At 33.3% G+C, this 16194-nt stretch overlaps 1 protein-coding gene across 3 annotated transcripts in view; it reads left to right on the top strand.

The window, feature by feature from the left end:
* Positions 1-16194, top strand: part of VPS54 (VPS54 subunit of GARP complex) — an 85015-nt gene that overhangs the window by 11716 nt on the left and 57105 nt on the right. For 2 of the 3 annotated variants that reach the window (XR_004326364.1, XM_032497657.1), the window contains exons 2-3: positions 10869-11024; positions 12391-12632. Coding sequence is in view for 2 of the 3 variants with exons in the window: in XM_032497657.1 (XP_032353548.1) it covers positions 10889-11024; positions 12391-12632 (378 nt within the window). In the remaining variant the exon portion in view is untranslated. The remainder of the gene's footprint in view (positions 1-10868; positions 11025-12390; positions 12633-16194) is intronic. The other variant, XM_032497658.1, reaches the window with a different exon arrangement.

Here is a 16194-nt window from a genome sequence, read left to right as displayed (position 1 = left end):
TCCTTTTGCTGGCGTGGCTTTGAGGACCACTGTTCTAGGCTTCGGCTACTTTTCTGATAGGAAATTAATGTAATTATCCGCCCATATTGGTTTGCTGTCTCTTCTCCTTCCCTCCACTCAAACCAGGTGCACTCAAGCAAAGGACACCAATAAAGGAGGCTTGGGATCCTAAAGTTTAAATTTACTTTAAAATTTTGTATGGCACAGTCCAAATGTTAAGGCTTAAGATGTTTATAATAGTAATAATAATAAATAGTAGTGGTTGCAATTATTTATTGAATATCTACTGTGTGCCAGGTATTGTGTCATGAGCTTACAGTGGCTGTGTAAGTTATATTTCATTTAAATATAACAACACTCCTATGAGGGAGATACTGTTGCCTCTCATTTTACAAATGAGGAAACTGAGACTTAGGAACGTAAGAAAGTTGTCAGAGGTCACACAGCTAACTGACAAGAGATCTAACTCATTTTATGGCCAGTTTTCTTAACCAGTGTATTATATTGTTTAAGGGAAGGTAGAGATATAGAATCAAATTTTAGAAAGTCAGGTAGTGTTATACAAACAAGGTAACATATTTTTGACAGGTTTTTAGATTGCTTTGAATATACATGAACTTAAATGGGACACTGTTAGTGGCTTGTGTGTGCTTACCTCTTTTTCCATGATAGTCATTCATTAGTTCATTCATTCATTGAACATTCATGCAGTTCACTGAGTGCTTAGTCTCTGTACTGGGTTTGGTATAGGAAGAAGAATGAAATAAATATAAATTTACAGTATAGTGGGAGAGACAGGAAATAAGCAGGTAAATAAGTAATCATTTATGATTTGAGAAAGTACTATAAAGATCACAAACCATAATGCTAGTAAGAAAATTACAGGATATATATGTTGGATGGGGCATAGGGTAAGGGGAGGATATGCTTAGATACTATATGGTCAGGAAAAGCCTGTTAATAACCACTCTCAACATTTTGTTGTTTATCGTTTCATACATTATATATAGCTATAAAACGTTTCTGTATCAAAATGAGATTGTACTATATATTTTGTTTGTAATCTCATAATTGGGTCTCTTGAAACAATAGCCATTGTGTGTTAATTTCCTCACCTTCTATCCCACTCCGTCCACTGCAGTCAGCTTGCACCCCTACTGTTGGACTTGATGTTGCTTTCCTATGTGATTGGTCACTTCCTAATTGCCAAATCTAAAGGAGGTTTTTTCCTTATTATTTTATTTGCACATTCTGAGCTGATTTTTTTCTCTTAATTTCCCCCCCCCCACCTTCTTGGATGTTCCTTTCCATCTTTATCAGTAGTTTCTCTTTATATTTTTCTTTCATTTCTTTCTTCAGTGATGTTTGAGTCCTCTTAGGTTCTGTACTTGGCCCTCTTCACTAATTGTCTCCAGAGTGATATAATCAACACCAGTATCTTAAGTCTATAATGACTCACCACAGTCTTGTGCATTAAGTCCAAACTCCTTATAAGATTCCACCCAACTTAAGGACTATTCATTTTTTGTCTAAATAAAAAATTAATGAACCTTTACTAATATTTATTATGAGGATTGATACCAACATCTACAGTCAGTCCTTATGTTTATTTATCAGATAGTCACATTATATAGATCAGTGAGTAAACTCAACAGATTAACAGTGGTATCCTTTACTTAGTTCATCCTTGTGATGTAATAGAGCTTACACGAGTAGTTACTTCTGTTTATAGATTGTTATCTAGCTTTAACTAAACCAACTCTCACAGAATGTTTAATTAACCTAAAATGATTCCTGTAGAGAAATCATATCTTGGATGAATACTCATAATGGAACTGAAAGTAAACAACAAACCACAGAGTTGGATTCTCCTACTCTTAGTACAGGCTTTTCCACAGCCATACATAAAAGTACTCAAAGGAGTTGTCAAACTTAAGAATATGTTATGTGTTATTTTCTTTAACAAAAATAAAAAGCATTCCAAATTTGCTGATCTTTTTAGAGATGGCATATGACTGACAATAATATTTAACCAAAAATAATGAAACACACAGATACACAAACATATTCAGTCTGTTCCTGGAGGGTGGTTTTTTTTGGTTTGTTTTTACTTTTAAATAATGAATGAGAAAATATAGTAGTTGATTTTCTAGAAACACTCATGCTATAGTAAATCTATTTTGAAAATGGATGTTTGAAAATATTCCATCATTATGTTATTTGGTTAAACGATAAACTTGTTAAAAACCCAGACTGGAGTTTTCTAACTTGTTTTAAGAACCTCAAAATAGAGAGTTTAGAAAGTGTGATCAGTGATTTCTTCCACTTGGTTCTACACACATTTGTGAAGTATCCTTTTTTAATTTTTTCTTTAACAGGCATTGAAAGCCAGATTAAAAAAAATAATAAATTGAACTCAGAGCCAAACCTTTGAATCACCATTTCATAAAGTTTAAATCAAGATTTTTAATAATAATGAGGCATAGTGAGTCACATGGCTATCAGTTAAAGATAGAGTAAAAAGGTATTTTGCCATTAATTAGTAAACTACATTATTTTAAAGTCTTTCCTTTTTATCTTTTAAAAATTTGCATTTAGCATGTTTTTATATTAAATACATTAATACAGTGGTACCCTACGTAATTGGTAAATGATGATTGCTTAAAAATTTTTAACTGATGGGATTCAGGATCAAAAAAGTTTATAGACTGCTGATACAGACAATAAGCATCCCAAGTTCAAAAGAAAGCCAGTTTTCTGTGGGTTATAATCATTAGAAAAGATTCATAGTGGAGGTAGGTGTAAGGCTGAAGGTGAGTATTTGCAGTTTAATAATAGCGTTGTTGCTGATTAGTAAAGTGTGGTGGTTAATTTTGTGTCAGTTTTATTGGGCTAAGGGATCCCCATGTAGTTGGTAAAACATTAATTCTAGGTGTGTCTTTGTAGGTGTTTCTGGAAGAAATTAGCATTTGATTCAGTAGACTGAGTAAAGTAAGATCTGCCCTTGCCAGTGAGGGCAGGCATCATCCTTATCTAATCCTTTGAAGGCTGGAATAAAAAAGGTAAAGGTAGGATGAATTTGTTTTCTCTTCTTGAGCTGGGACATCCATCTTCTCTGGCCCTCGTGAATCAGAGCTCTTGGTTCTAGGCCTTTGTACTACAGGACTTAATTCCAGTGGCCCCCTGGCTTTCTAGGTCTTTGGCCTTGGACTGAATTTTACCATCTGCTTTCCTGGTTCTCCAGCTTGCGTAAGACAGATTATGGGACTTCTTGGCCTCCATAACTGGGTGGTGAGCCATTTCCTTGAATAACTCTTTTATAAGTATCCTGTAGGGTCTGTTTCTCTGGATAACCCTGCTAATACACAGATAGTAATTTGTTTTCATAGAAGAACATTTGGAAAATTTAAAAAAGCACAAACAAAAGTACAAATTTCTTGGAATTCTGTCACTTGGAGGTAACCATTTTTAATATTGTGGTATATGTTTGCAATTTTTTTTTGCAAATGTGTATTCTTACTTCAAAGTAGAAAATTGGGATCGTACTCTACATATTGTTCTGAAAACTGTTTCCACTTAACAATATATGTTACACATTTTTATGTCTTTAAGTATTCTGTAATCCTATTTCAAAAAATTTTAATTGTGGTAAAAATATGTATTATATAACATTTATCATCTTAACCATCTTTAAGTGTACAGTTCAGTAGTGTTAAGTATATTCACATTGTTGTGCAGCCAATCTTCAAAACTTTTTTCATCTTGCAAAATTGAAACACTATAACCCATCAGACAGTTCTCTATTTCCCCTCCCCTGGCCCCTGACAACCACATTGTGCTTTCTGTGTCTATGATTTTGACTGTTTAGATACTTCATGTAAGTGGAATCATACAGTATTTGTCTTTTTGTGATTGGCTTAATTTCACTTAGTATAATGTCTTCAAGGTTCATCCATGCTGTAACATAGTCGGAATTTCCTTCCTTGTTAAGGCTGAATAATAATAATATTCCATTGTGTATATGTACCACATTTGTTTATTCATCTTTCAATGGCCACTTTCCTTGCTTCCACCTCTTGGCTATTTTGAATAATGTTACTGTTACATGGGTGTACAAATATCTCCCCAAGACCCTTTTATCAGTTCTTTTAGGTATATACCCAGAAGTAGAATTGCTCCATCATATGATAATTCTATTTTTACTTTTTTGGAGAATTGCCATGCTGTTTTCTGTTAATGGCTGCACCATTTTACTTCCCACCAAAAGTGCATAAGGCTTCCTGTACCTCCACATCCTTGCCAACATTTATTTGTTGTTGTTGTTGTTGTTGTTATTATTGTTTTAGGTAGTAATCATCCTAATGGATGTGGAGTCTGCAGTTCTATTTTTAATGTTTTGGAGTGTGTATGTATTTGTTTTCTTAAGATACATAATCTAAAAGTGAAATTTGAAATGACCTTTGGAAGGACAAGAGGCATTAGATAGGTACAAAGATGGTATGAATACTCCAGGAAGGGCACAACCATAACAAAGACTAGGAGACCTTAATAGCGTGATGGATTAGAGGAACAGTTAGACCACGATGTCTGGAATAAAGATTATCCATGGGTAATTGGAAATAGGGTTAGAAAGGAAGGTAAACATCAGTTGTGGAAATCCTTGAGTACCAGCTTGTGAAGCTTGACATTTGTTTGGAAGTTGATGAATAATATTAAAGGTTTTTGAGCTGAAATATGACAAAATGAAAACTTTCTAGAAGATTAATCCTAAAGCAATGTGTAGAATGATTTAGATTGGAAGCAGAGAGACCAGTTAGAGGCCCACAGTATGATCAAAGGACGATAGACGGCAGGCAAGTTTAGATTTTATTAAGTAGGGTATATTATAAAGTAGAGTATCACTTTTGAAAAATAGGAGAACAGAAGTAAAGTGGTTTGTTAGTTTATCTGTGTTTTAACCACTCTGGTAAAATGTTTTGTATACATTGAAATGGTAGAGGGGAAAAAGACTTTTGCTATTACCTTACCTGTAATAGACAATTTCATGAATAGTTCAGAGTTGACTGTAAATGATTTTGTAATATCAATGCTTCCTTTAAGCAGTTAATATTACAGTGTAGAAGCAAGGGGATAAATTTTTGCACAGTATCTGGGTAATGCCTCGGTAAATGTTTGTCTCAGCTGCCTTCTCATTCATCCTTTAAGGAATTCCAGTTTCTAAATGTGATATTACTCTTCTGCAACTTTGAAACTTGATTGAAGTTTATTGATTTTTTCTTGCATATTTGAAGTTGTACAATAACGCCATCTTCAGGTAGATTAACAGTTACAAATTGCATGTTTTCCCTTTTCTCTGATACTTATATTTTGCATTATTTGTCTGTTTAACATTGACAACTATGTAAAGTTTCTATCCCCCAACTTTTTATTGTGAAAAATAAAAAACATACAGAAAAGTAAAAGAACATGTTACACTCATATGTATTTCACTGAGATAAACCATTTTTAACATCTTGCGGTATTTGTTTTATCTGTGTGTATTTTTTTGCTGAATCATTTGAAAGTAAGTGCATACTTCACTTCTAAATACTTCAGTGTTCATGTCCTGAGTATAAGGACATTTTCCCATACTCTCAATACCATTAATATACCTAAGAAAATTAATAATAATTCTAGAATATCATATAACATCCAATTCATATTCAAAAATTTTCAGTTGTCCCAAGAATGTATTGGAGCCATTTTTTTTTTCTTCTTTAACCAGGATCCAGTGAAGGCTCACATATTGCCTTTAGTTGCTGTCTCTTTATTTTAATGTAGAATAGTTCCCCACCTTTTAAAAATGACATTGATCCAAGTGTCCAGACCAATTTTGTTGTAGAATGTCTCATATTTTCAATTTGTTTGTTTCCCTGTGTTGTGGTTTAAATCTCACTATCCTGTTTCCCTCTTTTTTCTTATACTGGAAGATAGGTCTACATCAGAGGTACTTGACCTTCGGTTTACATAGTCTGTAGGGTCTGTGGATAGAACTGAGGGAGTCTGTGAACTTTAGATGGGTAAAAATTATATCTTTGTTTTCATTCACTGGTTCTCAACTGGGATGATTTTGTCTTGTCTCCTCTTTTCTCCCACCTAGCAATGTTTGGCTTTGTCTGAAGACATTTTTGGTTGTCACAATTGGCTGGGAGGCTGTTATTGGCATCAGCTGGATAGAGGCTAGGAATGCATCTAAAGATCCTACAGTGTACCGAGGGGAGCCCCCAACAACAAAGAATTGTGTAGCTCAAAATGTCAGTGTCAATGGTGCTTGACATTAAACCCTGCTTTAACTGAATTTTAGTTAATTATGAGTGTAGAAAACCCTTCATAGGGTTGTTAGCACTACCTGTAACTTTGTCACCAAGAGAAATTTCAGATGTCTTCATATTACATTAAATTGTTGCAGGTATCTTGAAATATTTATGTTCATTTATTGCTTAGAAATTTAGATTTGTATTAATCAAGAAGCAAAAATTTTACTATATTACAATTTTAAAAGATAATTTGATAGCTGTAGTTCAGTATAACTGTTCATTGTAATCTTATGTATTTTATGGATTATAAACGTTATTTTGGAAATGGGTCTGTAGACCTTACCAGACTGCCAAAGAATCCACAGGACAAAAAGGTTTAACCCTTGGTCTAGAGGCTTGATTAGATTGGGTTAAACATTTCTGGTGAGAATGCTTCATAGGTAATGATGTTTATTTCATATTTGTCATTTCATGAATCACATAATATCAAGTTGTCTTACTATTATGAATCATGTCAAGTTTGATGACTTTAAGTTAATTAAAGTAGTGACAACTAGATCTTTCCATTCTAAAGATACATTTTCCCCTTTACATTGCAAAATAATCTGTGAGGTAATATTTTGGCAGGTGGTGAATTTTCTGTTTCTGAGCAACCTCTTACCTAATTACTTCAGCATACATTGATGATTTTGCCTAAATTGATTTTTACATCAGAGGTTACAAAATAGTGATTTTAGATTTCAGTAATTTCTTCATATTTATGGCATTCTTCTGTAAAGAAGAGATTTCCTTTTCCCACCCCACTCCACTCCCTTTTCCTCATCCCTCTCATTCCTCAAATATTATATAGTTTCATTATTATAAATTTATTCAATATGTTACACTCAATTAGAGTTTTGTTTTGTTTTTGAGTGCTCAACTTGTCCTAAATGTAGCCAGTGGAAGCCCCTTTAACTTGGTGCTTGGTCCTTTTCACAGATCCTACTGGTCTTAGCGCATTTCCTTGCTTTCTGACGCTACAAGAGTTCTCAGGATCCACTTGTTCTTTCTGTGCTCCAGGTTTGGAGTCATGTATTTCTTCAAAAAAACCATGGTTTCTTTTTGGGGAATAGTATTTAAAACCAGGATCTGAGGACTTGAAGTGCTCATTGCTTGTGGAGTGACACTGCTTTTAGGCCCTTTTAATAGAAGCTTTTAAATAAACTTAACATACGAAAGTATTTTGAGCTATAAGAAAGAAAGTCAAATGTTTCTGATTTACTTATCCTTGCAGATTCTTTCTTTTGGAATGAATGAGTTTGTTTGTTCCTTTATTAGTTAGTCTAGACCCCTGCTTTTATCTACTCACTCAAGAATTTTTGGTAGCTATCTAACTAATCTATTTTACTAATCTATTTTACCTATCACCCATTTCATTCATCTTTATGTAATAAATAATATTTATTATTTACTATCTGTGTGCCAGGAACTGTGTTAGGCATGTAGAAGACACAGGAAAATGGAAACATCAAGAAGTTCACAGTCTAATAAGGAAGACCTATATGAAAACCAAAATTTCAGTATGATCTGTGCAAAAATAGAAATATATAAACAGTAAGTGTAAGAAACCAAAGAAGGCTGAGTAGATAATGTCAGAGTATGGTATTGATATAATTATGAGAAGATTACCATGTGAAGAAAGGTAGAACTATTTGTAAGTTCTCATTGTTGGTTACCATTGGTTTAATGCCCAATTTGTATCTAGATGTGTAGGTATAAGTGGAAGTATTAGAAATCAGGGGTTACCTGCATTTAGTGCTGAGAGCTGTCCTTTCTCCTGTATCCTGTGTTTTTTGTTTTTATTTTTGCTGATTTTTTTTTTTTCTGGGTAGGTAAACTATTCTTTACTTACACGAATCATCATTTCTGTTCTTTAGCCGTTCAATGAAAGATTATTCCTTTGCTGGAATTAATTTGGTTTAGAGGCCATTTGGATTTGCTATATTTGTTTATAAATCCAGGCTTTCTGAATAAGTGCATCATGTTTTATTGCCAATGACTGCACTTGCCGAGTGTTTGCATCATACTTGGTATGTGGTTATTAATCCAAAGTTTGATTCTTACTGTGGGGAGATTATCTTAATAAATACAGAATCATGAGGGAATTGGAAAGTCAGATCTTTAGAAATTGGGGCTCACCTGTGTAGGCAGTACCCTAATTTTACATAGTTCCTTTAAAGCTAGAGATTATCCCTCTTTTCATAAGAATTAGAAGGGTGTAGGAAAAACAGAAAACTTGTACATGTTTCCCAATTCAGACTCCTTAAGGAGTGAATAAGGTATTTTCTTTCGGTGTGTAGATACAGGAATAACTTACAGGAGTCTAGAAATGTTTTTCCACAAGTCCTTATCTTCCTAAGTATTTCTAGCTTCCTAGAATGGGAATTAGGTTTTCTTTTTGCTGTAAAAAACAACATAGTGGTAAGCAGAATATATTGAAGTGGTAGTGTGGTATTTTTGAAACCACTATTTATCTGACATCAAGAAATAGATGTTCAACATAAATTCATTTTCCATGTGTTTGTAGCCTACCTCTTTAAGTGTCAAAGTTTGTGTATTTTAGCCATTTTCTTTGAGGAAATTAACAAAAAAAGACAAACAGACTTCATGTTACATTTAGAATTGTCTTTACCAAACACCGTACAGGGATTCCCTGTTATCAGTGTTTTCTATCCTTTAGATATTTCTTTTCTCTTAAATACGCAAATGCTTTTATACAGAAACAACCGTACACTTCATGTGTATGGATATGATTGCAGCAGGCCAGTGAATGCCTTTCAAACCAAGGCCTGGATTAATTTTCCCAGATATTTTCATCATAGTACTCTTTCACCTCCAAGCTTCTAAAGGCTCCTAGAGTCTGACCATACTGTGTTTGCCTGTGGGTGTGTGTAAATATGATTAATTTGTCATTGCTTTTGTCAGCATTTTGTTAGCAAACATTTCAGTCTAGCCAGGTCAGTTTCCACACAGTCTTATGATTATTCCATGTCCCTTATCCCTTGTTCATGCTGTTGTTTCCTTTCTGTTCAGGGACTTTGAGGAAGTTATGTATCTTTGTGCATTTTCTTGACAGCTTGTTTCTTACGGTCTCAGTGATAGTATAATTGGATTGTTTCCTTTGCATTAGAAGGACTGAGACAGGTATGCAAGGAAGTCTAGAAAATGTAATTTTTAGCTTTCCACCAAACTAGAGAGGAATTAGAGAGGATGACTTTTGTCACCAGTCCTAGCCTTTTAACTCTGCTTTTTATTTCTCACCCTTATTTTTCTGTTCACCAGATTTCCTAAATTGGCTTTAAAAAAAAAAAAAACTTGTAAAGCCACATCTATTTTTGTAAACCACCTAGTCTTTCTGGGCCTTGCTATACTTACCTCTGTGGGAAAACTTAGAGTAGGTGATCTCTTAAGTTTCCCACAGCTATAAGCTTCTGTTTATGTTCATTTTTTATTCTTTCATTAAAAAATATTTATTGAATGCCTGCTCTTTGGTAGATATGATCAGCCATATAAGATTTTCTACCCTCCAATAATAAAACAATTCATGTTCTCAGTATCGAGGTTATGTACTGCTTCATTTATAAAGTCTTACCCTACACTGTAGCCTATATTATGTCGTCTTGCTTCACAAATTGCTTCAGCACTTATTAAAAAAAAAGACGTAGATTACCTTGTGTTTTGATTATTTTGATTACTTAATGTAATTGCAGGTACCTCGAAGAATGATACTCTTTTTATAATCATTTAATATAGTGCTAGTCACACAGTAATTATAATCATAATAATAACTAACATTTATGAACACTAACTTTGAGGCAGGCATTGTTTAAAATGTTTTCCATATATCCATTCCTTTAATGATTATAAAATGCTTGTGAGATGAGATCTCTTTTCATCTCCATTTTTACAGATGAAGAAAGCACACAGAGGTTAAATAAATTTCCTCAGGATTATATTGCTGGTAAATGAAGCCAGGATATGAGCACAGACAGTCAGATTTAAAAAACCCATGTACTTATACATTTTGCTATAATGTGTAATTATTATATACTTGTTGAATGAATGGAAATGTTTTTGTTTTTAATATGTATTGGTTACACTTTTGGTATATTTTCACTTTGGATAAAGGACTAAATAAGGATATTTCACTCTGAATACTTTTTTAAAATGTATTATTTTATATTTAATTTTACTTTAATTTGGGGACGAATTTGGTTTATTTATTCACTTATTTTTTAATGAAGGTACTGAGGTTTGAACCCAGGACCTTGTGCAAGCTAAGCATGCACTGTACCACTGAGCTGTACCCTCCCCTCAGAGGAGAATACTTTTTAAATAAGGACAAATAACTTACCAAACTGAATATAGTGAATGACTCTCACAATTAATAATGAATATTCAAATTGTGTAGTTACACTTTGAGGGATTTTGGATAATATATTTTTCAAAGAAAATTTGTGATATGCGTAATACTTACAGATGAATGTTGCTTTGTATTAAGTGTCTTGATTATTGTTTGTTGCTCATTTTCAGTTGAGTGGTGATTTTATGCAATGGCTTCAAGCCACAGTTCTTCACCAGTGCCTCAAGGAAGCAGCAGTGATGTTTTCTTTAAAAAAGAGGTAGATCCAACAAAACACATTCGACCTGTGCAGTCACTGCCAGATGTGTGTCCCAAGGAACCCACAGGTAATGCCTTTTTTGGGGGAAGGGGGATTTTTACTGAGGATTTGTTTTATCTTTAAATGAAGATTTCATATACTTATCTCAAAAGAGTACATTTTATGATGTGGAAACTAAACACATATAATTTGGAAGTAAGTTGATTGAGAAATTGGAATATAGTTCTTTTCATGCATTTCCATGAAAAAAGTCACTTATGTAAACTGAAAAAATAATTTAAAAATGAGAGTACAAGTTGAAAGTTCTTTACTTAAACATAGAACAGTCAGTCCTCATTGTTTGCAGATTCCATGTTTGCAAATTTGCCTACTCCCGGAAACTTGCTTGTAACCCCCAAATCGATACTTGTGACACTTTTGTGGTCATTTGCAGACATGCAGAAAGTGAAAAATTTGAATCTACTGATCCACTTGAGGTTGAACAAAGCAATATTGTGCCTTCTTGTTTCAGCTTTCATGCTGTAAACACATGTCCCTTTTGTGGTCTATTTAGTGCCACATTTTTTTGGTGTTGTGCTTTTTGTTAGTGATTTTGCTGTTTGAAATGGTTCCCAAATGTAGTGTTGAAGTGCTTTCTAGTGTTTCTTAGCACTAGAAGGCTGTATTATGTCTTATGAGGAAAATACATGTTATATAAGCTTCATTCAGGTATGAATTATAGTGGTGTTAGCCATGAGTTCAGTGTTACTGAATGAACTATATATTAAATAAGGTGTCTTTAAGCAGAAATACATACAAAACAAGATTCTGTATTGATTGGTTGATGAAAGTATTATGACCGGATTTTCAGAAACCTAACTCTTGGTATCTTCCCTAGGAATAAAGGTTCAGTATTTGCTTATTAAGTGTTCCAGTGACTTTGTAGGACAAAACTGTAAATAACGAGAACCAACTGTGTATTTTTCTTTCCTTTGTGGTTAGTGTCACAGCAGCTTTTAGGTTATCTAACTTTAAGCTGAATAAAAGCATATTGGAACCAGGAGTGTCTGCCATAATATAATAGAAAAAAGGCCTACCTGTGAAAAAAACTGGAGTGTTAAAGGATAGAAGATATACAATAGAAGGTAGAAGAGTTTTGATGTTGAAAAAAGATAGAGAAATTGTACATTAAGGAATTAATGACTTTATCATCCACCCCATCTTGCAACTACAAACCCTCAATTTGCATATCCTTTATCTTGTACATATTTTTTCTCCCCTTGGCAATTGATGCTGGAAGCTGAAGTTTATTTAATCAAATTGACTTTTTAAAAGCATTTGCTATAGAAGAGGGAGTTTAGTTGCTTTGTATAATCTAAGCATTTTTATTTTTCTATGATATACTTTCAGACATAAAACTTACTTTACAGAGTTCTCTTGTTTACTTTTTGCAGGTGATTCAAATAGTTTATGTGTTGCCCCATCTCTAGTTACAGATCAACATAGATGGACTATATATCATTCCAAAGTAAATCTCCCAGCAGCATTAAATGATCCTAGATTAGCAAAAAGAGAATCTGACTTCTTCACAAAAACATGGGGATTGGACTTTGTGGACACTGAAGTCATACCTTCATTCTACCTCCCACAGATCAGCAAGGAACATTTTACAATATATCAACAGGAAATCTCTCAGGTAATATCCAGTCTTGCAATTGGTTATAGTCAGGTCAAAAGAAGTATTTTTAGTTTGATTTATTATAGATTTTTGACCAATAATCTTTGATGAGCCTATGGTATTCTTTTCTGTTCTACACATTCTGTTGTCTTGGGTTGTATTTAATTCTTTGCTTAAATATATACTTCTCTTACAGTAGTGAATTTTCAGAGTGACCCATTCCTAATAGTGCTAAGATTCAACCTGAAACTCATCCTACCTACCAAGGAGAAAAAGGTTCTTTTAGGCCTGTAAAGCCCGGATAATTTGTGGGGTTTAAGAAATGAGTAGTGGGATTGTTTCTATGTCTCTCAGTCATCACAGACAATTCAACAGAGCATCCTAGCTCTAGCAGATTTAATACGTTGTTTTAAGCTTGGTTCTCAGAGCAAGAACTGAGTGCAGTGCTGAGTTTGAGATGGCTTGTTACTCATTTTTAGTAAGTGACTATTATCAATATAATTCTAGTTACCATTTCAATCTTTAAAAAATCATCATTAAACTGGTACAGGGGATTTAAAAACTTAAAAAAAATTGAGATATAATTTATATATATATATATATATATATATATATATATAAAAACATATTAGCCTAGGTGTACAATATAATGATTTGATATTTGTGTATATTGTAAAATAATCACCACAATAAATCTGATCAACATCCATCATTGTATGTAGTTACAAAAAATTCTTTTTTCTTGCAACAAGGACTTTAAGATCTGTTCTTAAAGTTCTTAAGATCTGTTCTTTTAGCAACCTTCAAATATTCAGTGCAGTATTACTAACTATAGTCATCATGCTTTATGTTACATCCCTGTGACTGAATTATTTTATAACTGAAAGTTTGTATAAGGGATATTTATTTATATTCTTATAATTTCTTTTTATACTTTTTAAATTAGCAAGCCTAATTTGCATTTAGCTCATTTTATTTCATTTGATTAGTTTGTTCTTTTTATTATTTGGAAATAGGCTGAATATGGCTATATTATTTTCATTAATACTATATAGTATCTGGTTCATTTTTAGTACCACCCAATATTTTTGTTCAGAAACTGTAAATGTTTCCTTTTGTATGTGTATATTGCCATATATTGTCTGGAGTTTTTGTGTTCTGTTTTAAATGTTCATATCTAACTGTCTGGATGTTGTTAAATATATGAGCTTTAATATTCCTTCTTTTTGATGGTTTCTAATCTCATACCTTTTAACCTAAAATTTGGCTTTCTGTTTGTTCATTTATTGATCAAATATTTATTGAGTGTCTTCCATGTGCCAGGCACTGTTCTAAACACTCGGGATATAGCAGAGACCAAAACAAGCACCAATTCCCTTCATTACAAAACTTACATTTCTAGGAGGCGATACAAGCAATACCTTAAAGCAAACACTAAAATAACAAAACGAAGAATTACAGCTAAGAAGTCAGTGAAGGAGATGACATGAAATTGAAAAATTCTCAATCCAAACAGACAGAAGAGTAAAAAGGAAACAAAAAATACATGAGACAAAAAGAAAATAAACATCATGATGATAGACTTAAACCTAACCCTGTCAATAATCATATTAAATGTAAATGTTTAAGCACTCCATTAAAAGGCAGAGATATGCAACTGGATGGAACAGCAAGACCCAACTATATGCTGCCTATAAGAAATGCATTTTAAATACAAAGACATAAAACATTTGAAAGTAGAAGGATGGAAAAGGCTTAGCACCAGTCAAAAAAAGCTGGAGTGACTATATTAATATCAGCCAAAATAAATCTCAGAGCAAAGACTATTACTAGGGATGAATGTTGTTTTATGATAAAGGTGTCAATTAATCAAGAGGATATGATCCTTCTAAATATTTACACCCCTAAATACAGGGTTTCAAAATACATGAAGCAAAAACTGGAAACTTTATGAGTGAAATAGGCAAATTCACAATTACGGTTGGAGATTTCAGTACTCTCAATAAGTGATACAACAAGCAAACAGAAAATCAGCAAGTATATAGTAAGCTTGAAAACACAGTAAGCCATCCTGACTTAACTTGAAAGAACATCTTGAGAGAACATTTCACATGACACAGAAGAATGCATTTTCTTTTCAAGTTCTCATGGAACATTTATCAAGACAGACCATAATCTGAGCTGTAAAACAAATGTTAATACATTGAGAAGCCTTCAGGTCATACAAAGTATATTCTTTGACCACAATAGAATTAAATTAGAAATTAATAACAGAAATTCACAAATATTTGGAAATCAAAACTTACACTTCTAAGTAAAACATGGGTCAATGAGTAAAAGGAAATTAGAAAGTAGTTTGAAATGAATAGAAATGAAAACACACATACCAGAATTTGTTAGATGCCACTCAGGCAGTACTTTGGGAGAAATTTGTAGAAGTAAATGCATATATTCAAAAAGAATGATCTCAAATCAGTGACCTCAGCTTCTACCTTAACAAGCTAAAAAAAAAAAAAAAAAAAAGGAGCAAATTTAAACCAAAATAAGCAGGAGAAAGAAAGCAACATCAAAGTCAAAATCAATGAAGTAGAAATCAGAGAAACAATAGAGAAAATCAGAGAAACCTAAAGCTGGTTCTTTGAGAAGATAATAAAATTGACAAACCTCTAGCAATACTGATCAGGAAAAAAAGAAGATATGAATTATGAATTATAAGAATGAGAGTAGTGATATTACTGCAGATTCTATAGAGATTAAAAGGCCACTAGTGGAATATTATAAATAACTTTATGCTAATAAATTTAACAACTTAGATAAATTGACAAACTCCTTGAATGACATGTATTACCAAAGCACTTTCAAGAAGAACTGGATAACACAAATAGCTTTATATTTATTTTAAAAATTAATGTGCAGTTAAATAGCTTTCCACAAAGAAAACTCAAGTCCACGTAGCTTCACTGTTGAGTCCTACTAAATACTTAAGGAAAAAATAATACCGAGCCTACCCATATTCTTTCATATTTTGATGAGAATGTGGAGGACAAGGCCAGTAGTGAGATGAGGCAAATGAGGTGCCTAAAGTGTAAAATGTGAAGGGGCTCCAGAATCTGAGAGTAGGTACCTCCTTAAATATTGCACTCTGGGCTCCTTGGTTGCCTCACCCTGCCAGCCCTGGTGGAGTAATTAGAATCCTCCTATACTGTTGGTGGGAATTTAAAGTGTACAGAGCTTTTGGAAAACAGTTTGGCAGTTTCTTGAAAAGCTGAAGATACTTCTGGTCCAGGGTGTAAGAAGCTTGGAAGTTTTTATTCCTGCCTTCACAACAGGAAAAAATCAGAACAAACTGGAAGTCAGCAATTGGTCACGGATTCACTAAAAGACAGATCTGAGGACTAGAGAATGCTTCCTTGCCGCCCATATTTTACCAGCACATCAGTAGGGCACGCATATAATAATAGGGGAATACAACTGAAAGAACTGCGAGTCTCAGACTTTATTTATGAAGAAGTCTCTGAAGACAGCAAATAATGGCCAAAAACTTCCAAATTTAGTGAAAGACCTATAGATTGAATCAGTT

Source organism: Camelus ferus, chromosome 15, assembly GCF_009834535.1.
Source record: "Camelus ferus isolate YT-003-E chromosome 15, BCGSAC_Cfer_1.0, whole genome shotgun sequence".
Taxonomy (NCBI): domain Eukaryota; kingdom Metazoa; phylum Chordata; class Mammalia; order Artiodactyla; family Camelidae; genus Camelus; species Camelus ferus.
This window is presented reverse-complemented; position numbering and strand designations above follow the sequence as displayed.